This window comes from Aspergillus karnatakaensis, assembly GCF_047715665.1.
Source record: "Aspergillus karnatakaensis strain CBS 102800 unplaced genomic scaffold BJY04scaffold_2, whole genome shotgun sequence".
NCBI lineage: Eukaryota > Fungi > Ascomycota > Eurotiomycetes > Eurotiales > Aspergillaceae > Aspergillus > Aspergillus karnatakaensis.
In genome coordinates this window covers 920,352-941,806 of record NW_027395714.1, presented here as the reverse complement: position 1 = coordinate 941,806, position 21,455 = coordinate 920,352, and the positions used below count along the sequence as shown (strand labels likewise).

Below are 21,455 nucleotides of genomic sequence, written 5' to 3'. Positions count from 1 at the left end.
TGTACGTCTGTTTCTTCAGCAAGTCATGGCGTCCTGGCGTGAACTGTTCCAACATACGGGCGGGGTCCTTTTGGGGTCGACTATCGGTCTCCTTTTTCTCAATGTTTTGTGTATCTCGATAGTTTCCCGCATGATATCCCAATTAATGAATTTCTTTGATACGATACTTTGAGCTGTGTGTGGACTGCTCATCTACAGTGCATATAGAGTTCGGGCAGATAATCCCGAAGGCACTACCCGACGGTAGCGGACCCCGAGGTTACGGTTATCAATGGATCCAGCCCGAAATCAGGGCGGGAATTCTTACTCGAACTTACGGATTCGATCTAGGCATGGCGATTATTAATGCGCTTGGAATAACTAACTAACGTCTCTATGAGGGGTAGAGTCTGGGACGAATAAGTTCGGAATAAGTCACCTCGAGGATGAGGAGGAAGAGGAGGAAGAGGAGGAAGAGGGGGGGAGCCTTGGAGACGGTGCGGGGACATTCCGTGCCTTGAATCCCAGAGTGGAAAAGAGACGCGGCACTTTTTTGCCTGATGGGGGAAGAAGTTCCTCCTAGATATAACGGAGTACTTAGAAATGATTGTAGAATAGAATAGAATAGTAACTACTAGATAGTTGCTATCTTGTTTGCTACGGAGGACACAGTGAGTACTGTACTATGTACATTGGAGAGTTGGGTGTGACTAAGGCGGAAATAGGAGGACTCCGATTCGCCAACCACTTTATCAGGCCACTTTCGCGATATGCCCTCGAGGAGGAGTATTAGGAGTAACCTATAGTCTAGCACCATAAGATGTATAAGATGGTTAAGCAGGAGACAGAGTAACTCCAAAAGACCCCTCATACCGAGTTGTTTCCCCCAACCGGCCACCGGAAACAATTCGCGGCACTCATTTGTAGGGAGAGGAGAAGGACGAAAAAGGCGGAGAAGCGGTCGAATCATAGAGTCCAGAGTCCAGAGTCCAGAGTCCAGGAACCAACCTTCCCTCCAGCTCAATCTTTCCCTTTCCCTCTCCTCTCCTCTCTTCCCTTCCTCTCCACTAACCACTCCTCCTTCGCTGCCTCTCCCATTGCCTCGTACAGTCCGTCGCTTGCCTTCATCCGTCCCTCTTTCTGTAAGTCCAGGCGAAGCCTCCCCTTTTTTCTTTCTCAAGCCGCTCCATTCGCTGTCCGAAAAAAAAAGTAACCAACGGACAAACAATCTGTCCGCTGATTGACCACATCTCCTTTTCGGCCAGTGTAACTAATCACTTCTCTGTCGCTACGCGCTTTCAGCCACTTCACACATTCTTGCACATCTCACACTTCACAATGTCTGCCGACAAGGAATTCACCTTCAAAGAGGTTGCCGATCACAACACCAAGAAGGACCTTTACCTCGTTGTGCACGATAAGGTCTACGACTGCTCATCTTTCGTTGATGAGCACCCGTACGTCTCCCACAACCCGAACAACGACCCAGCCTACATAGTCGACCATTAACTAATAATTATACTAGTGGTGGCGAGGAGGTCCTCCTCGATGTCGGCGGTCAGGACGGCACAGAGGCCTTCGAGGATGTTGGACACAGTGACGAGGCTCGTGAGATCCTAGAAGGTCTCCTTGTCGGAACCCTCAAGCGTCAGGTACAGCCATAGCCTATCACAACTTCCCACTGCACGCTCTTGTCCTAACAAGGTTTATTTCCAGCCCGGCGACCCCGTTCCCAAAGTTCACGCTCAATCCTCCAGCGACTCCTCTTCCTCCTCTTCCAGCGCCGGTTTCGGCGTTGGTCTCTACGCCATCCTTCTGATCGGCGGTGCCGCCGCTTACGCTGCTTACCAGTACCTCCAGGCGAACGCTGCTGAGACGCACTAAAGAGGGAAACTATGACAGGGAGAATAATAAAAACATGAAAACCTATCATTCCGCATAAGGATCATTACGAAGACCTACTTTTTGAGAGCAACCTTTTTTTATCTATCTATCCATATCTTTGTTACCCTTTTCTTTATATTTAATGAGACCATTTTTTGGAACCGATGGAATGCTGGAATGAGCGACTACTGGCTTTGCAGCTTAGGTGTGCTTTGGGGGGTAATGGATATCTCACCCACATGAGCTATTCGACGGCTGCAAATGCTTCCAATTCTTTACTATGAATACTAGACACGAAGAGAAGGAGGGGGGTGGAAGAAGCCGAGAATCATTCAACATGTGACTCTAACTGTTGACTCGAGCATGCACATCAGTCTACCTGTTGACTTATAGATTATATAGAGAGTATCCGGTATGCCTGCGACACCCTTGCTCCCAACCAATGGACATTTCATCCCATTCCATTCTATTCTACATCGGAGAGCGAGGGGGGGTGAGAGGTAAGCATTTTAAGAAATTACTCGAGGCGTACAGCCAACCCAGCACATGCTTACCCGAAACTCCAGCTCCTCGCATGCATCTCTCCATCTGTACTAGGGTAGTTCCCAGTCTAATCCCCGTATAGTTTTCCCCGGATGGCGATCCACGGATGTCAAACCATATCACAGTTTCATTTTCAGCGTGTTCCGCGCAACTTCCGAACTCTCCTTGAGAGACAACCACCCGTAGGGAGTGGCGCGGAAAGCCATGGATGCACCCATGTGAAGTCCGAGGTAAGACAGCAGCGTTTATTGACGAGTCGTGTCTTACGATCGCTCAAATATCTCCCACGGGGTCAGCTACTAGACGAAGAGTACAAGGAAATGCAATGTCAGAGTAGAGGTCTGTCTGTTGATTATCTAAATAAATGTCCAATAATAATGTATAGAGAAATCACTCAAGCTAAGGCAAAATCGCCAGGATGGATGATGCTAAGAACACATTCTTTTGATGAATCAATACAAGTGTAAGAAGGAGAAATGAGAAGAAAAGATAGAGTAAAAAAACCAAAGGTAGGGTGATAAGAGAATCTTTATATGTCCAAGGTATCTTTTCCTGCCTGCCAATCCTCACTTCTTTCACCGCGAGTTGCCGCTCAACCCAGCACGAACAGCCTCCAGGATTAGGTCCCTGGCCTTGTCGAGGTTCTCTTTGCCACCCTTGATCTCGATCGCTTCACCCTTGGCTTGGTCCTTTGGCACGTTAATTCGGCAGCCTGTTTGCTTGCGAATAGAGTTGATCTGGCTGCCGCCCTGCCCGACAACGAACCGGTATGTCTTGGGGTCGGGGAGAATGAGGTATCCAGTAGCAGATTGCTGAGAGGCAGCGGCAATAGCCTTCTCCAGGGCCGCCTTGGCTTTGGCAACATTGTCTCCAGAGCCAGCCAGGACCCAGGGGATTGTAGCGGGTTGGCTAGTATCGCTCGTCGCAGGGCTATTGTCTACCACCTTCCATGAGTGAGCCTCGATCGCATGATTAGGCTCGTCGGTAATCAAGGGGAGAGATGAGGCTCCATTCACCACGCCACGCGAGTCTTCCTGGTTGGGCTTGGTTGGGACTTGCTGACCGGCATGATCCACTGTCACCTGGTAGTCATTGCGAAGACGGCGGAAGAATGACCCATTGTCGGCAACAACATGGTGCAGGTGGGTTGGAACATCGACGCTCACACCCTCTTGGTCTTTAAGCAGGGCCAGGACGTGCTCTTTCGCCTCCGCAACAGCGGTGCTAGGTCCCTTGAGCTTGACATCAGAACGCCCGGAGCCCTGGCGAGGAATATCAAGTGTAACGTTGAACTTCGACTCAATGCCCCGTCGAGTATCGCCACCGCGACCGATAAGAAGACGGTGTTGCACGGGGGGAACATCCAGGTTGACAACAATTTGATCCTCGCGCTCTTGCACGAACTGCTCAATAGCAGCGATAATCTTCTCAACGACGTCGCCATTGCCTTCGAGCTTGATGGCAGTGTCACTGCTTTCGGGGCGGGGGAACTTGACGAGACGTGATGCACTCGAGTCGGTAGGGCCACCAGCATCCGCAACAATCTTACGAATATTCGCACCTAGGTTTTGTCAGCGGCTATTCACGGAGCATGATATAGATCTTGAACTCACCACCACCACCAATCAAGGACTTGTGATACTTCTTCTCGACATCAATGGACTTGGTGACCGTGGCGTCGAACTCGTTCGAGCGCTGCAGCAGAATTTTCTTTGCTTCCTCGACCTGCTTCTTTGTGCCCTTGATCTTGATCTCTACGCGGCCGGAAGCATTCGGGGCATCGTTTACCCCAGGCACGTCAATTTGAGCCCCAGTGTCTGCCCGGAGCTTGTCCATTTCGCGCCCACGCTGACCGATCAACGAGGGAATTTGACTTTGAGCGACAGATACCGTTGTGGAGTGACCATGGTCAACGACCCATTGGAGCAAACTCAGAATTTCATCCCGCGCCGCATCCGCTCCTTTGCTGGGTCCTTTGACGATAACCTCATCGGAAGCCTGCTGGAAACGCTGAGGACGAACGCTACCAGGCTCGCTAGCAGTGTCCGCGATAGACTGGTCATCATTGACAACTGCCGCTCTAGGGAACTGAACACGAACAGAGTACCGATCTTGGAGTCGGTTGACCTGACTTCCTTTTTGTCCAATAAGTTCACGGTGGTACTGGGCAGGAACCTTCAAAATATGAGTTGTCTCATCCTCCAGCTTCTTTCCAATGTTGACAATCCTGGTTTTAGCAGCGTCAGCCTTTGCCTTCGGTCCCTTGACCTCCACCTTGCCGTTTTCCACCTTGATATCGACGTCAAATTCATCGCGGAGCTTGTTGATGTTTTCGCCCCTCTTTCCAATGAGGAAGTTTGCAAACTTCTGGGGAAAGTCGAAAGCCGTTGTGTAGCCTCTCTCGAGGTCATCCTTCTCCTGCTCAACAACAAAACCTTGAATCTTGGCGGCGAGTTCATCCACGAGACCCGAGGGGCCGCGCAAGGAAACGTCGCTTTGGGGGGTAGCTCCACCATTTCGGCTAGCACCACCTCCAACGACTACACGGACAGGAATGTGGTCCTCGCCCTTCGCCTGTTGCTCCCGAGCGATGAACTTGCGAGCCTTATCCTGGTACTTGCTTGGAATAGCTACCGTCTTTGACACGATGTCGTCTTGACTGCCCAAAGCATTCAACAGGTACTCTTGTGCCTCCTGAAGAGCTTTCTCAAACGCGGCGAGATCGCCAGCAGATGGTCGCTGTCGAGGGATCTCCAGTTGAGGTGAGCTCGCAGAGGGACCCTCATAGATAAGGACGACGTCCTGGCTGTCGATCTCCTCAGGAACAAGAACATGCACACCGTATTCAGATCGCAGTTGAGGAACGCTGCGAGAGCGTAGATAGTGGTGGAAGTAAGGATCAATAGTAAGGTGACGAAGCCTGGAAGGGGGGTGTGCTTGCACCAAGTTCAGAATATCAGAGCGCGCACGAATAGTGTTCTTGCCATCTCTTGAATAAACTTCCCAGGTAACTGGTCCATCTGAAGAAGGTGACAGTGCGATACGAGAGTCGTATAAACTCTCCAGCTCTTTTATGACCTGACGTTGGTTGAGATAGCGAGTGAGGGCGCGCGCATGAGCATGAGGGCCAGCAGGAGCATTGGGATGCTGACGAGAGAGGTCAATGCTGGCCATCTGCATACTGGTAGCCAGATCCATAGCTCGGTTGATACCGTCTTCAATCCGTTGCAGGGGGCCCGTAACAGTCAGGAACTCGGTTTCATCCGTTGACGGCGGCAGGACGATGGCGCAGCCGGTTTCAGCAAGGAAGTCATGTAGAGCATTGGCGTTGTCTCCGAGAATGAATTGGTGCTGGCCCCGGTTAATGGCCAGCTGGCGAAGGGTCAGTTGGCGCTGCAGATCGGTGGCCAGCTTCTCAATTTCGGCGCGAGCCTCTTGTGTTGCGGTGCGCTCTCCAGAGATGAGGATATGCCTGTCTGAAACAGGCGAGAACTGAACGTGACCAGGATCAGCTTCTTGAGGCGGGGGTTGGCTTTGCCATGTATCGTAGCGAGGAACGTGAATCTGAGATTTGGTGCGCTCTTCAATATTTCTTAGGTTTGCGTTGTGGGCACCTGCAATGAATGGGAAGAACTCGGGAGGGATTGACTTAAGGCGCAGGTTCATGTTGGAAGCTCGCTCCTTTACAATGGCCTCGATTTCTCGTCGGGCCATCTCCGCGGCGACAGCGTCACCTTCAATGAGCACGTCAATGGTGTCATTGTCATCATCTTCATCACCACCAGAGGCTTCTTCAGCACGAGGAACCTGAACGCGTGCACCAGTCCGTTGCTGAATTTCCTGAACAACAGCACCTTGACGACCGATGATATGGGGACGGGCTGAGGTGGGAATGGGGACCCGGACCGATTGCTAGATTCTTATGAGACAGGTCCAAATAGGTAGTTCGAGTCAGAGCGCAGACATACCTTTGATCCAACTTGCTGCGCCACCTGTTTGAGTGCCTGGCGCACCGCGTCCACTGAGCCCCTACCCTCGAAAATTATAGACCCTCCAGGCCCGCCTCGCATATCAACATTCGCTTTTGATCGCTTGGAGATGTCGCGAAGGATGTCCCGCAGCGGCTTCTTTAGCTGACCTCTTTGGAGCATTTGGGAGGGGGCAAGTCGCAGCTGCTCCATGTGCTTTCCAGGTAAAGTCATGATTCTAGGAACGTCTGCTTGAACTGGTTAGTCAAACATGATCGTAGACCAGATGAGAGCTGCCACTGAGGTGACCAAGATGAGAGATAGGTGTCATACCGGAAGATGCGCCGCCAGCCGCACCATTGGCGAGAGCTGCAGCTGCAGAAGAACCTTTTGAACCCCAAGCAGAGGCCGCAGGCGCCTTTGGCTTGGAGCCGCTTCCCAGGGCAGGGAATAATTCCTCCGATTGCACATCAAAAGCAGGTTTCCCCGGGGCAGGCTTCGAGTTTACTGGCGTACTGGCTACTGGAGGTGTCGGTGCCTGGGAAGGTGCTCCGGACGTTGTTTCGCTAGCCAGCGGGGCCGAAGGAGGGGGGTGCATGATATCTTCTTCATCCACGACGTCCTCCACAGTCACCTTGTGCGCCTCGTCACGAGCATGTTGCTCCTCTAGCAGAGCCGCTCGGGACTTGGCTCCACCGTTGACAATGGCTTCGGCAGACATAGCGAGTGAACAGCCGTGGGATATTATTGTTGTGGGTTCGGGTTATCTGTGGAACGCAGTGGTTCAATTATTGCGTAGCTCACTCTTCGCTCAAAAGTCAAGTTAGAGACATACAGTTTTATGTCAAGTTTCTGGTAGGAGAAATACCAGGGGACGGCAAGGCGTAACTGAGACTTAGCAGGAAATGGAGTATCGACGGGTTTATACAAAACCGGAGACGACAATTCCAGGCTGAGCAATATGAGGTGACCTCCAAAAGATAGAATCGGGAGGGGATAGAAAGATGAAATTGCTAATTGCACCGGCTAATAGAAAAAAAAGACACACTGCATTACAAGAGCACGCAGATGAGGTGGAGACGAGGGAAACAGGAAAGAAGATAGGAGAAAGATAATAGGGAAGACGGAGGATAGAAGGAGGAGGGAGGAGAGGAAGGAAAGACGTCAACTCTCCTGAATTGACAACAGGAGAGGATGGCGATGGGAGTGGGAGTGGGAGTAAGAGGAGGAGAGCAGGTGAGGACAGGACAGAAAGCCTGAATGGTCGGCGTGGGAAGACTGGACCGGGGGAGGAATCGCTCCCTCAGCGGCTCAGCCATTGGAGGACAGCGGAGCCGAGACGCACGGTGGATGGAGCCTCAACACCTGCTACACACTTCCTCGCGACGTTTGACTACTTGCATTATTGTTTCTCGAGTCTCGATGCAGTTTCTATTGGAGTCCCAATAGACCTGCTTTCAAGGGCCCATCGACTCGTTTGCATTCGAGTGTTTGTTGTGTCGCCCGAGGGACGGCAGGCCTCAAACTAGGCTCGAAAGCTCTGCTCGCCAACTAGATGAGAAGCTAAAGAGCCACTACGACAGTTACCGGTCGCAACAATTATGGTCTTGGTGCTGGCAGGGTCAACCTCTTCCCGGAATCATCAATTTGATGTCTATATTTTGTCAATAGTCGGATTACCGGTCAACGATCCGAGATGAGGGTCGAGATTCTTCTCCGGAGTATATCAACGACTCTTCCGGCCTTGAGGCTGGGGTCTACTGTGACAGGAATGGCAACTTCGTTTGCCATCTATGATGGGCCCCAGAGGTTGATGAGGGGAATAATTGCCACCCTCCGTGAACTTATGAGCGCCTCCTCGATCTCTTGGACACGTGGTTAGCCCTTCGACTCAGATCTATAATCTTGGTTGATAAATCCCTCCACCCTAGTCATGTTGAGACAAAAGAGATAGAAGAATAGAGCGTCTTGCATCATCCTCCCGGGGCCCTTTAGGTGTGAGACTATATTCGGTATATGTTTTTGTCAAAAATGGCGAAGTTGTAACTAGCAGATGAACATCCTCGAGCTTCGAAAACGGCCGGGCCGAGAGTCTATTCGAACCTCGTGTGGCTGAGCTGTTCTTGGTCTGCTTGGCATTGACATTTACCCTACAGGCTACGAGTCTCCTAAATTGGTTGGTAGTAACTTGGTACTGCTACTCACCATCAAAATTCACCTTCTTAATCCTATTAATTGCTTTATCGATCAGTAGAGCCCGCAGGAAAAGGTGACTGAAGTTACCCATCTATGGCAGGGACGGACGTTACCTAATGCCACTTGATTATTTCTAACAACCTATAATAACCGACATCTTGAAGGTACCAATCCCGCCGGACCCGTGACAAAATATACATCGAGATCATTAGTGACATAGCTTCTAAGAAAATTCGCACATGTATACTCTCATTCATTCATGTCTCACCGACGTGACACTTTGTCTAGAGGAGGTTATTCCCAGAGGCCCTCAATCGTACAGCTAGATCAGAACTCCTGTAAAGACCCGTCGAGCGATCAACGTGTGTGCGTTCAGACTAGAAATCATAAAAAGTGACACCTGACTACTACGGATTTACCGATGCTTGGAATGCAACCTTACCTTCCACCCCCGGAAAGCGGCTTCTCGCTGTCACTCTGCTAGAGCTTTCCTGGGGTAAGGCGGAGCTTGTGATTCTACTGTACGGAGTCGTTTCGTCGGGCGAGTAATCTGATTCAAGGCATCGAGGACAGGTCAGATCTGACATCTCGCATATCGGCAAGGCAATGTCACAGATATGTTACGACTATATACCTGTAACTTGTAAATTGCATCGGCGGACTGCTGATGACATTGAAAAAGGCAAAATTAAGAGGTGTTCCTGCAGAATCATAGGTATAGGCTGGTCACTCGGTATTCAAACTTCATACTGTAGTAGCTTTGGTATCCCCATTGGAACACGTTACTGCTCGCTTTATGATGAATCTGCAGAGACACTGTTGATTAGTACTTGAGAGTACCAGATTTCTCCGTTCGTTTCCAGAGATAGCCCAGAGATTTCTCCGATGCTCTCAGTCACAGAGAAAAAGACGTTGGGCTGGAGCCCAGCCCCGCCTTCCTAAACTGGAGCTAGTATACAAAACGAGATTAAGATTGGGGATGAAACTTCACCACCTTTGATTAAGGGTCAACGCCGGGCTACCAGGGTTAATCTTCAAGCCTCCGAATGCCTTGGGAGGAGAGGAACTCAAACGCGTCTCAGGTAAAGGTATTGCAGATATATCGGGGTATGGTAAAGTTGGGAGTTATCTAGATAGTTAGCTGTCTTTCCTGAATCCACGATGAGTCCAGTCCAAGTGAGAGGAAGTGAGACGGGGCCAATGACGTACTCCCGGCAAAAGTACGGCAAGACTGCCCGTCGAGGACAACGGCGTGCCTAGGACCCTAGGTAGGTAGTGAACAGTACAGAGCATCCAGGCCTGTACTGACTCGGGTGCCCACGAGCAAAGACACCAAACAACAAGAGGAGTATCGAGAAAGATAGTCAATGAGAAATAATAAATAAGTAAGATTAATCAAACAAAGCAGCACAAGGGCAGCCATGGATCATCGAGAAAACAATCGACTGTTTCTGACAAGTGGCTCCCTACTCGCTTGTCTGCCGTTCGGTCCAGCCTCCGGTCTAAATTGTCTCGTCTCCCCAAGCCCAGAAGAACAAGAAGGTCGACCTTCTCTCATCCTCTCGATTAACTATTATTTCACGGTTCCTCTGTCTCTCAGTCCAGTCTCAGTCTCTTGTCGGATCATTGCTTCTTGCTGCTACTGCAGATCGGTGTGCTGAGCTGTCGGTTGTCTGCAGTCTCCTGCATGCTGGTAATTTCATCCTCGCGATTAATCATTTATGACTTCTCCCATTTTACGACGGTATATCACGAGTACTTTGTGAGACAGAATTGACCGCTTCGACCATCAATCCTACTGCTACTACCACTACTGCAAGAGTACAAGACTTGGAACACCTGCTGGAGGTTTTTCGCTATTAGTGGTTCACCACGTGCTAACCGCCGGCTTCTGTTCGTCACTTACGGTCGCCCGCGGCAGCTCCTTTTCCAACCAAGAAGCATCGGCATCAGCACAGCAGCCACTACCTCTCCTCCTTGCGTCGCAATTTGGCTTTTCCTGCATCTCCGACAATCCACCTGTCGGAGCTGTCCACCTTGCCGTTCAAACTCTTCAGTCTCACCCCGGTATCACCCCAGTCCACCCACTTGTCTCTCACACCTCTCGCCCAAACGGCTCGAAGGGACCGCCAGAGCGCACCGCCTCACCTGGTGGCTACCCCCTTCCCTCCAATCACGCTGGTGAGCCCGGCTGTCCTGTCTCCAATCGGCCGACCTGTCCTCCCCCTCCACCCCCCCTAAACTCGCGCGCCATGAATCAAGATACTTTTTCATCCTTGAAGTTTCGCCGGCCATCCAGCAAACTCCATAAGGATCCTCCTGGCTATGCTTCCCGCCCCTCCAACAGTCACCAGAGCACCACGTCACTAAAACGGCACCCCTCCGCCCCAGTCTACCCACGCTCTTCGGCCGCTGGAAGTCGAGAACACCTGCGGACTAGGTCCAACGCATACGGCTCCTCCTCATCCTCGCTCGACCAGAACAGCGCAGGGGCGTCTCCGGTCCTCGCGAGTAGCGAATCTGGTCATTTCCACAGCAGCCAGCACTCCTCCCGATCCCGTCCTCCATACTCCGGGCGGCTATCCTTGAACGATCAGAGCTCAGATGAATTGATTGGCGCCCCCTTCGACTCTCGGGGTATGCTAAGTGCTTTGGAAGAAAATACTGCTGAATCCGACAGGAGTTTTCAGCAACCAAAACCTCTCGAAAAGGTTGTCGAGAAACCCCCTAATTACCGGTCGCACACCACTCCCGACACACGAGCATTGAGGCAATCAGCGAGTTTTACCACTCTGCATAACCGTATGGAGGCGTTCCCGAGTACGACCAACAATGATCGCCCGACAAATACGAAGCGTTTCTCCGATGAAACCAGTGCCGTCAGGCCTGCCGGACCCGCCAGAAGCAAGAAGAGCAGTTTCTCTAGCTTTGTCAACAGCATGCTAGGCTCTCCCCGCGGCATCAAGATCTCTGCCCCCGAGAATCCCGTTCACGTCACCCATGTTGGTTATGATAACCAAACAGGCCAGTTTACCGGCCTGCCAAAAGAATGGCAAAGGTTGTTACAAGAAAGTGGTATCACCCAGAAAGAACAGGAAGAACACCCGCAAACAATGGTTGACATCATGAGATTTTATGAGAAGAATGCTCGAGGAGACGATGAAGTCTGGCACAAATTCGACCATGCTTACCCTCAACAGCAAAGCGCCGCAAGTCCTCTTTCGCAACCTGGTGGCAATGCGGCGTACGGCGTGCAACGGACCTCTCCTCCTACTAGCCCCCGATTTCCACAGAACCATGAGGGAAGTTTTGAAAACCCACGGGCGCCTCCCCCGATACCCCGCGCTGCGCCCGTTGCAGCTCAGGTCATGTCTCCACCGCTGGGAGGCCTGATACCTAACCGTGCACCTCCTAAGCCACCAACCGCGGCAGCGAACATGATACCGAGTCGGCCCGCTCCAGCACCACCTACGTCGAGCCCCTATCCTGCTATATCTCATAGGCCGGCTCCAGAGACTCAAAGCCCCTTGTTTAGTACTCCACCCATTCCGGAGACCGAGCCCCTACAATCGGAACCTCAACGAAGTCGATCGAATTCAAAGACAAACGGTGCACAGGCACAATGGCCATCTGTGAATCCAAATCAATACCAACAGCAGCAGGAGCAGGCGATGGCTGCAGCTCAACAAGCTCTGGCAAATAAACAGCTCGAAAGAAGCCGCAGCCAGCGTCAGCAGCAGCAGCAGCAGCAACAACAACAACAACAACAACAACAACAACAATCCTCGCGCCCAGAACAGAAGCCGATCACACAACCAACACCTCCACAGCACGCCCCTTCACCGGAAGATACTGCTTTGACACAAGCTGCTCAGAATGCTCGAGCCGCACCTGCGGCCCGACCGCGCCAGCGGGCCCGCCAGAGCAATGCTATGGATGTCAGAGCACGGTTGGTCGCTATCTGCACACCTGGCGACCCCACCAAACTCTACTATAACCTGAACAAAATCGGTCAGGGTGCGTCTGGTGGTGTTTTTACTGCTTACGAACACAACTCAAACAATTGCGTCGCTATCAAGCAGATGAATCTGGATCTGCAGCCAAAGAAAGATCTTATCATTAACGAGATCCTCGTCATGAAGGACAGCAAACACAAGAACATCGTGAACTTTATGGACAGCTACCTTCACGGATTGGATCTATGGGTAGTTATGGAATATATGGAAGGTGGCAGTCTTACCGATGTTGTGACCTTCAATATCATGAGCGAGGGTCAAATTGCTGCTGTTTGCAGAGAGGTAGGCATCTTGGATGGATCTGCTTTAATTTGCTGTCGCTAATATTACTCGTTCCTATCAGACACTGAGTGGCTTGCAGCATCTTCACTCGAAAGGGGTCATACATCGTGACATAAAGTCAGACAACATTCTACTTTCCCTGGATGGCAACATCAAACTGAGTAAGTCGGCCCATTAATATTTTTCCTCCACCTTGTGCTGAGACTAACACCTCATAAAGCGGACTTTGGTTTCTGTGCTCAGATCAACGACTCTCAGAACAAGCGAAATACCATGGTCGGAACACCATACTGGATGGCACCTGAAGTTGTGACTAGGAAGGAGTATGGCCGCAAAGTCGATATCTGGAGCTTGGGAATTATGGCCATCGAGATGATCGAAGGAGAGCCTCCTTATTTGACCGAGTCACCTCTGCGAGCCCTGTACTTGATTGCTACAAACGGCACGCCCAAGATCAAGGACGAACATAACTTGACACCGGTTTTCAGAGACTTCCTCAACTTTGCGCTCAGAGTGGACCCTGAGAAACGAGCGTCAGCTCATGATCTACTGAAAGTATGTGTTATCACTCCTCCGTTCCACATCATGGCTAATTCTGAATAGCATCCCTTTATGAACGTCTGTGCGCCTCTCTCCCATCTTTCGCCACTGGTCAAAGCTGCGCGGATTAGCAGAGCTCAGGAGAAGGCTCAAAAGGGCGGTGTTTGATTTCTTAGCCTTCTGGCGTCTTTATATGTCGATGTCTCTTATATTCCTTCAGATACCCATTACCCCTGTTATTTCATGTTTGCCAGGATATGATGCAACTGGCACCGCCTTACGACACGCCGATATCTCTTCCGATTTTTTCTCTTCACCTTTTACAGATCTTCCGATTGTTACTGAGCCAAAATATGATAGACGGCAATGACTTGTGAGGGATTATGGGACTTCCAAGGCCTTGAACCTGGACCTGATGTTTAGTATATCTTCTTCTTTTTATGATGGCGTTTTTGCATACCCGTATTGTTAACCTCAGACGACCATGACCTGGAAGTTTGATGGGACGTGGCATTCACGGTTTTCGGAATGATTGAAAACCAAAAGTGTATGGGGCTTATTTTGATATTTCACTCAATATGCCCACCGTTAGAGACTGTACGGCGAGGACACCACATAGTACCATAATACATCCATATGACCATCGCATTATACGGGGACACAAGTACCTACTAACTACTAGGGAGGAGGTACGTATGTATTTAGAGATCTAGGCCAAGGACGACTCAGCCTTCAGCTTGCGTGCGCCCTGTGGCTGGATTAGATAAGCTGCTACTTTCCGCCTGGCGAACCAACATATCGTCACAGTCGCTGGGAATCAGGTTCCAACAATCCTTTTACTACTAGGTAGCCTTTGAAGCCTCCACGCCTGCTGCTATCTCCTGAAACTACTTATTCTACTATTCGGACATCCACGTACCATACACAAATCTCCAGATAGTCTCCATTATCCCGAAGGCCTTCGAACCAACGTACCATTCGGGACCGCAAGCTCCTGATTCCCCCGCACCGAGTGTTCCCCGGGCGCTGGAACGCAGCCTTGAGCTCCATTTCCGCAGCCTGCAGTCAGCCAAGGGCCGTCATACTGGCAAGGCTCGACTTTATCGAACTACCGACAAGCTCCGCTAGCCATCTTCACAGAAGATAGACCCTGGTCTTTATTCTTATTTTCCAATTTCTTCTTCCTCGACATACATCTGAACCGGTAATTGGAGGCGCAATGTTCCGCGCACAGCAGAACGCTTTTGACGATGCAGTTGGTACTGTGCCCCGACTTCTGTGACCAGTATTGCACTCGGTTTCCCAGAAAAAGTGTATAATATTGACTGACTGTCTTTCCGATAGCCAAGGCGACGGATGAAAATTTGACGTCTGAGAATTGGGAATACATTCTTGTATGAGGACTTTTACCACAATTCTCCTGCGACGTCTTTGGGAGGTTATAAGACTAGATCCACTAACAAAGCTTTGCGTTGATAGGATGTGTGTGACAAGGTTGGAGCGGAAGAGTCTGGGTAGGTTCTGTGTTTTTTTAAGTGCGGCTTATTACTTTGCGAAAATGACATCTGCTAACTCCAAGCTTGGTTATAGCCCGAAAGATGCAGTCGCCGCCTTGATCAAACGCCTAGCGCATAGAAACGCCAATGTGCAGTTATATACTCTTGAAGTTAGTGGCTAGATGGTTAAGGTCACTGATGTGCACTGACGTTGAGTAGCTGGGCAACGCCTTGGCGCAAAACTGCGGTTCCAAAATCCATCGTGAACTGGCCTCACGAAGCTTCACAGATGCGCTCTTGCGCCTTGCCGGCGACCGGGTAATACTCGTCACTTCAACTCAACCATGAGCCATCACTAACTTGCTGGTACAGAACACACATCAGCAGGTGAAATCTAAGATTCTGGAGCGCATGGAAGATTGGACCGAGATGTTTGCTAGTAATCCGGACTTTGGGATTATGGAGCAAGCGTATATGAAATTGAAGACTCAAAGTATGTGGTGTATCGCGCACATGGATGGATTCATCCAGCTTACAAGCCTTTTCCAGACCCGAACCTACAGCCTCCATCAAAGCCAGTGAAGCGGGAAATTACCGATGTAGATCGTCAAAAAGAAGAGGAGGAGTTGCAGATGGCACTTGCGCTCTCCATAAGAGAAAAGCCCGCTCCGGCCCCGGAGCCACAGGCTGAGAGCAGCAATTCAGCCCCAGGTCCCGCACCGACAAACCAGGCACAAGCCGCGCCCGCGGGTCCGGTGCCCTCTGGGACTTCTGCCGCTACTGTTTCTAGGGTTAGGGCGCTGTACGACTTCCAGCCCTCTGAGCCTGGTGAATTACAGTTTCGCAAGGGAGACATTATCGCAGTGCTCGAATCTGTTTACAAGGATTGGTGGAAGGGCTCTTTGAGAGGCCAAACTGGCATTTTCCCTCTCAACTACGTCGAGAAGCTTCCTGACCCCACTGTCGAGGAGCTTCAGCGAGAAGCTCATATGGAGGCAGAGGTGTTTGGCCAGATCAAGAATGTTGAGAAACTTTTGACTCTGCTGAGCACGCGGAACTCGGAACTCAATGTACAAGACAACGAGGAAATAACTAACCTGTACCACTCAACATTAGCTATTCGCCCCAAGCTGATTGAGCTTATTGGCAAGTATTCGCAGAAAAAGGGTATGCTCTTCCCCCACCCGCCCACGAAACATGTCATGGACTTACAGTCATGCAGACGAGTTTACGCAGCTCAACGAAAAGTTTATCAAAGCCCGACGAGACTATGAGTCTCTTTTGGAAGCATCCATGTCCCACCCTGCCCAGCCCCAGTATGGCCGGCCGGGCCAAGCCCAGTACGGATTCCCGGGCTCTGGAGCACCTGCAGGTTTTCCCCAGGGGCCCCACCAACCACAACACGATCCTCAGAGATATTTTAGTCCTCGACCTTCAGGTTCGTGCCGTTAATCACTGGTTGAAGCGTGGTATTGACTGTCAACTAGACACCCAGGCCAACCCTTCTTATTACCCCCCCACAACCCAATCTCCTGGCCCGGGACACACCCCGCCAGCTGTGCAATATCAACAGCAGCAGCAGCAGCCGCCGCCTGCTACAGCAGACTCCTATCAACCCGTTCATCACCGCCCTGAATCAACTTTTGATCACCCGCAAGAGCTGGGAACATCGGCCTATGACTCTCCGGTGGAACGACTACAGTACCCTCCAGGGCCCCAGGGTGGAGGTCAGGCGCAATACCCGCAACAGCCTCAGCACCCACCGCAACAAGCGCCGCAGTCTGAGTTCTCATCTTCTGTATACCCTCCAGATAATGCCCACAACCCACCAAACGGGCTAAACCCTGCGAATCATTCTCAGCCACCGTACCCCGCGTCTCCGATCACTCACCCGCCAGCGCCGTCGCAGCAGCCACCCCCTGTTCCCGGAGCGGCGGCCCCGGGCTCGGGACCTGCGCCCTACCCTCCCTCAATAAGCCCCGGTGTCGGTAATTACCAGGCCTACAAACCGTCACAAGGTGGTCTACCCAACCACAACCCAGCGTCTTTCTATCAGTAGCTTCTTACCCCGTTCAACATCTGCTGTGCGCTGAACTTCGGCTCGCATCTATCCCGTCGTCTTCCATGAAACGGGTCTCCGGCGTTGATCTTCCTGATTGATGCTCACTGTTCTTGCTTGCGATTCATTGGGCATTTATACTATACCTTTGTACCTATTTGTTCTCATCAGCCACCTCGTTATGCCCAAGTCGAGCTATAACATTGTGTAACCTAATTGTATATAAAGGGTATATGTGTAACTCGCTATATCGGTCAACGTAGATCACAGGAGGCAGTTGTCGGCATATTTGAGAGTGGATGACCTGTAATATCACGTGACATATCTTGGCGTCTCATCCTCCTCGGCGGCTGCCCTGTTGATAGCTCTGGGGAAAGAGACAGTGTTAGTCAACGGTTTTCTCTTTCCTGGGTCTCCGACACTGAGTCCAGGAAGAAAGTGCTCGACATAAACTATTGATACGGACAGGCCTATTTCTTTCCCGCTCATTCACCGAGCCTGCGAGACTTTCCGACCAGCTGCCTTCCCCCGCATTCACCAGCCAACGATGCCTGCTTTTGCCCGATCTCCGAACGGGCAGAGCAAGTCCATATTTTGAGAACCCGCATTGAAGGTGCAACAGCAAATTAGTGCACAGTAGCCTGGCCGCGCTCCAGAAGTACCGATGCCATGGAGGCAGATTGGAATGAGCTCTTACGCATTCCGTTCCCCCCTCCGAACCCGCACGCTCTGCCATCGATAGCTACAACAATTGCATTTGACGATGTCTCGGAGCTCCTGTGGGCGGGTAATGAATATGTTAGTATCTCCTTGACTTGAAGTGAAGTAACAAGCTGACCGATTTCCTTGTCTCGCAGGGCCGAATTACTTCCTTCTATGGTCCTGAGCTGCAACGGTACACCTCCGTCCGCGCCCACCCCGTGTCCGAAGGCCCGGTACGGCAAATATTGTTTCACGAGAGAGGAGTCATCTCGCTTTCCCCGAAGAGTGTTCATATGATCACACGGCGTGGTTTAACGCAATGGCATGTCACCCACGATGAACTTACCGACCTCCGATGTATGAGCTTCACGGCCCAGACGAACAGAATCATAGTCGCCGGATGCCAGAAAGTAATGTTTACTATCGATATTGACAAGGGCACTATCATCGATAAGCTCCGAACCGACTACCACTATGTGATTATGAAGAAGAGTCGCTATCTCTGTGCAGCGACGGACACGGGGTCTGTCAATGCGCTCAGTCTGTCCGATTTCAGTATCGTGAAGTCCTGGAAGGCCCACGGTGCGGCTATCAATGATATGGATGCGCGAAATGATCTATTGGTTACATGTGGCTTCTCGGTGAGGCATCTCGGGTCTCCGATTGTCGATCCGTTGGCCAATGTGTATGATCTGAAGACACTTTCCCCTTTACCTCCGATACCTTTCCACGCCGGAGCTGCTTATGTTCGTATGCATCCGAAGCTGCAGACGACGAGTTTTGTTGCTTCTCAAACCGGACAGCTTCAGGTTGTGGACCTTATGAATCCGAACGCTTTCAAGCTTCGGCAAGCTACCGTCTCCTTCATGTTGGGCATCGAAATCTCACCTTCTGGAGAAGCTCTGGCTATAAATGATGCAGAATGCTCACTTCAACTCTGGGGATCTCCGGCAAAGATTCACTTCAATGAAATGAGTAAGGAGGTTGAATTTGCAGATGTCAGTTCACGGCCACCCCCTCTCGATTGGTCGCCTGAGACGCCTTTGAACATGATCGGCATGCCATATTACCACGAGCGTCTTCTCTCGGCCTGGCCAAGTCATCTCGTATTCGAGGTGGGGAGTCCGCCGGCTTCTATAGATCAGTCCATAATTCCGTATCTTCGTCCTGGGGAGCTGGGGCAATACGCCCCAAATCCGAAAAAGACACGAAGATACCAGGTCGAAAACACCCGTGCTTTAGCATCATCCGAACCTGCTCTTATTGCGCCGAAGTTCTTGAGCGAAAAGGCAAGAGAACAAAATAAGACAAAGCTGGATGATCCCATTGGAGAAACTGCCGGCGCCGTCGCTGGCTCAAAGATAAGCAGAGAGTCGGAGGACGACCCTCTGCTCAAGTACAGCAACGTCGAAATCAAATACAGTAGGTTCGGAGTGGATGATTTCGATTTCAGGTAAGACCTAGATGCGATCTGAATGAGGCGCTTCTGCTAAAGTTCGAACAGGTTCTATAATCAGACCATTTTCTCCGGGCTAGAAACACACATTGCAAACTCCTTTACCAACTCCCTCCTTCAACTCCTCAAATTCATTCCTTTGGTCCGAAATCTGGCTCTTCACCACGCCGCGAGTTCATGCATAGCCGAAAGTTGTCTTCTTTGCGAGATGGGATATCTTTTTGACATGTTAGAGAAAGCCAACGGACAGAATTGCCAAGCAACCAATCTCCTAAAAACCTTCAGCAGCTTCCGCGAGGCTTCCAACCTAGGCCTTTTGGAAGAAAATCTCACAAATAAGTCGCTATCGTCAGCAATCCAGGCAGTCAATAGGTTCTTTCTTACACAAATTGCGCAAGATTATCGCAGGATTCTCCCGAACTCGGAGGATCTCGACGTCAGGCTAGCAACCATCGCGACGGAATCTATTCGATGCATGTTTTGCCAGAATGAAATTGTCAGACCAGGGAATACGCTTGTCAACGAGCTAGTCTACCCTTCAGTTGATATGAAGCAAGCTCGTCGGAATCCAGCATATCGATTTTCTAGTATCTTAAGAGCGAGTATTGAGCGGGAGGCGCAAAATCGGGGATGGTGCAACTATTGTCGGCGATATCAACAAGTTGCCATCAGAAAAACAGCTCACCGCATGCCGCTCGTTCTCATGATCAACGCAGCGATCAACAACCCCATTTGCCGGCGCCTCTGGACAATTCCAGGATGGCTACCGGAGGAAATTGGAATCGCTCTCGAAGGTGGCCAGATCCTTTGCTATGAAGGGGACGATCTAAGAATGCGCATACAGGGGAAAATGCCTGGCCTGATTGTGTATGAGTTGGTCGGCCTAGTTGCAGAGATTGATATACCAGAGCATCAAAAGGCTCATCTAGTCTCGTTCGCCAACGTCTCTGTTTCCTCTCGCGAACAGGAAACGAGGAGTCGATGGCACCTTTTCAACGATTTTTTGGTTACAGAGGTGGACAAAGAGGAGGCTCTACGCTTCAATCAACCGTGGAAATCTCCATGTGTATTGGCATTTCAAGTCAAGGATGCGCGAAACGGGGTTGATGATACATGGAAAAACTTTCTAGACACGACGTTGCTATATCGTGATTGGTCTCTGAAGTAAGTTGACCCTCAAAGAGGTTTGTGAATTGTGCTGATCTGCATTGCAGTAGTGGACGCCCTGTTGAATCGCGTGTCATGCTCTCTAACGAGGAGAAACCGGCACCTGGGAATCCAGTCGCCCTTGACACAGAGTTCGTTGACCTCGAGAAGGCAGAAATCAACGTCAAAGCCGATGGCTCTCAAGAGATCGTGCGGCCCAGCAAGAGTGGACTTGCTAGGGTATCCGTACTCCGTGGCTCAGGTGACCAAGAAGGTATTCCTTTCATTGATGATTATATCTCCGTCAAAGAGCCTATTGTCGACTACGTGACGCAATACTCGGGTATCAAGCCCGGAGATTTAGACCCGCGCACTAGTCCTCACAACATTGTGCCTCTCAAAGTTGCATACAAGAAGCTGTGGCTACTTCTAAACCTCGGCTGTGTGTTTGTCGGCCACGGTCTGGCGTCTGATTTCCGCAAGATCAATATCCAGGTTCCGAAGAAGCAGACAGTGGACACGCAATACTTGTTTTTTCACCCTGGGAAGAATCGACGGCTCAGTCTTCGATATCTAGCCTGGGCTGTATTCAAGGAATACATCCAAGAAGGGCCGGCAGACAACAATCAGGGTCACGACTCAATAGAGGATGCACGAATGGCGCTCCGTCTCTGGAAAAAATTTCAAGAGTACGAGGATGCGGGCATTGTTTCACAAATTTTGGAAGAAATCTTCCGCGAGGGATCCAAGTTAGGATTCAGACCCCCGCCTCGTAACGGCGTACCTACTGTCCTTTCCCGACCCGGCACTGCAGTCACAATGCAGAACAACAGTGGTCGCAACACGCCCAGTACACCTGATGCCGGTACCGCGGCCAGTGCCCCTGCGACTCCTCGGCAAGCTTTCCGACGGTCGATTGCCTTGACACCGAGCAACGGCACATTTTCCGGTCCAGGATCAGGGGAATTCTTCGGTGGAAGCCCACTGAAGTAAAGTAACCCTTTTCATGGGTTATACGGTGATCTAAGTTACCGACAGCACCGTGCAGTTTTGAGCTTTGGCCTGCCTGTTTTGGTCGCACGGCAGATGGCAGCTTGGCCAATTGAGAGACATAGGGAATATCATTAGAATAGCGTCATGATTGAAATCTCTACTTTCACATTTGTTTGAGCTACCTTTTTGGACTCT

General features: G+C 50.8%; 5 protein-coding genes across 5 annotated transcripts; 4 read left to right on the top strand and 1 right to left on the bottom strand.

The window, feature by feature from the left end:
* Nucleotides 1-1,133: 1,133 nt before the first annotated feature.
* On the top strand, nucleotides 1,134-2,283 carry BJY04DRAFT_48730 (cytochrome b5-like heme/steroid binding domain-containing protein). The gene is made up of 3 exons (XM_073720487.1): nucleotides 1,134-1,436; nucleotides 1,505-1,631; nucleotides 1,696-2,283. Exons 1-3 carry the CDS (start codon nucleotides 1,318-1,320, stop codon nucleotides 1,861-1,863), a joined length of 414 nt encoding a protein of 137 aa, XP_073576972.1. The 5' UTR covers nucleotides 1,134-1,317; the 3' UTR covers nucleotides 1,864-2,283.
* Nucleotides 2,284-2,927: 644 nt separating this feature from the next.
* On the bottom strand, nucleotides 2,928-7,260 carry BJY04DRAFT_48739 (putative RNA binding effector protein Scp160). Its single transcript, XM_073720488.1, has 4 exons — nucleotides 6,708-7,260; nucleotides 6,375-6,622; nucleotides 4,020-6,318; nucleotides 2,928-3,967 (listed from the first exon to the last, which is right to left on the bottom strand). The coding sequence occupies exons 1-4, from the start codon at nucleotides 7,093-7,095 to the stop codon at nucleotides 2,982-2,984; spliced, it is 3,921 nt and encodes a 1,306-aa protein (XP_073576971.1). The 5' UTR covers nucleotides 7,096-7,260; the 3' UTR covers nucleotides 2,928-2,981.
* Nucleotides 7,261-10,116: 2,856 nt separating this feature from the next.
* Nucleotides 10,117-14,062, top strand: pakA (mitogen-activated protein kinase kinase kinase kinase STE20). The gene is made up of 4 exons (XM_073709606.1): nucleotides 10,117-12,868; nucleotides 12,930-13,029; nucleotides 13,089-13,423; nucleotides 13,472-14,062. The coding sequence occupies exons 1-4, from the start codon at nucleotides 10,823-10,825 to the stop codon at nucleotides 13,574-13,576; spliced, it is 2,586 nt and encodes an 861-aa protein (XP_073576970.1). The 5' UTR covers nucleotides 10,117-10,822; the 3' UTR covers nucleotides 13,577-14,062.
* Nucleotides 14,063-14,224: 162 nt separating this feature from the next.
* Nucleotides 14,225-17,207, top strand: BJY04DRAFT_177472 (ESCRT-0 subunit protein HSE1). The gene is made up of 9 exons (XM_073709605.1): nucleotides 14,225-14,667; nucleotides 14,753-14,802; nucleotides 14,888-14,922; nucleotides 14,999-15,074; nucleotides 15,124-15,222; nucleotides 15,277-15,397; nucleotides 15,454-16,071; nucleotides 16,127-16,342; nucleotides 16,392-17,207. Exons 1-9 carry the CDS (start codon nucleotides 14,628-14,630, stop codon nucleotides 16,961-16,963), a joined length of 1,827 nt encoding a protein of 608 aa, XP_073576969.1. The 5' UTR covers nucleotides 14,225-14,627; the 3' UTR covers nucleotides 16,964-17,207.
* Nucleotides 17,208-17,345: 138 nt separating this feature from the next.
* Nucleotides 17,346-21,452, top strand: pan2n2 (poly(A)-specific ribonuclease). Its single transcript, XM_073718597.1, has 4 exons — nucleotides 17,346-17,761; nucleotides 17,821-19,118; nucleotides 19,170-20,285; nucleotides 20,336-21,452. The coding sequence occupies exons 1-4, from the start codon at nucleotides 17,633-17,635 to the stop codon at nucleotides 21,258-21,260; spliced, it is 3,468 nt and encodes a 1,155-aa protein (XP_073576968.1). The 5' UTR covers nucleotides 17,346-17,632; the 3' UTR covers nucleotides 21,261-21,452.
* The last annotated feature ends 3 nt before the right edge of the window (nucleotides 21,453-21,455 follow it).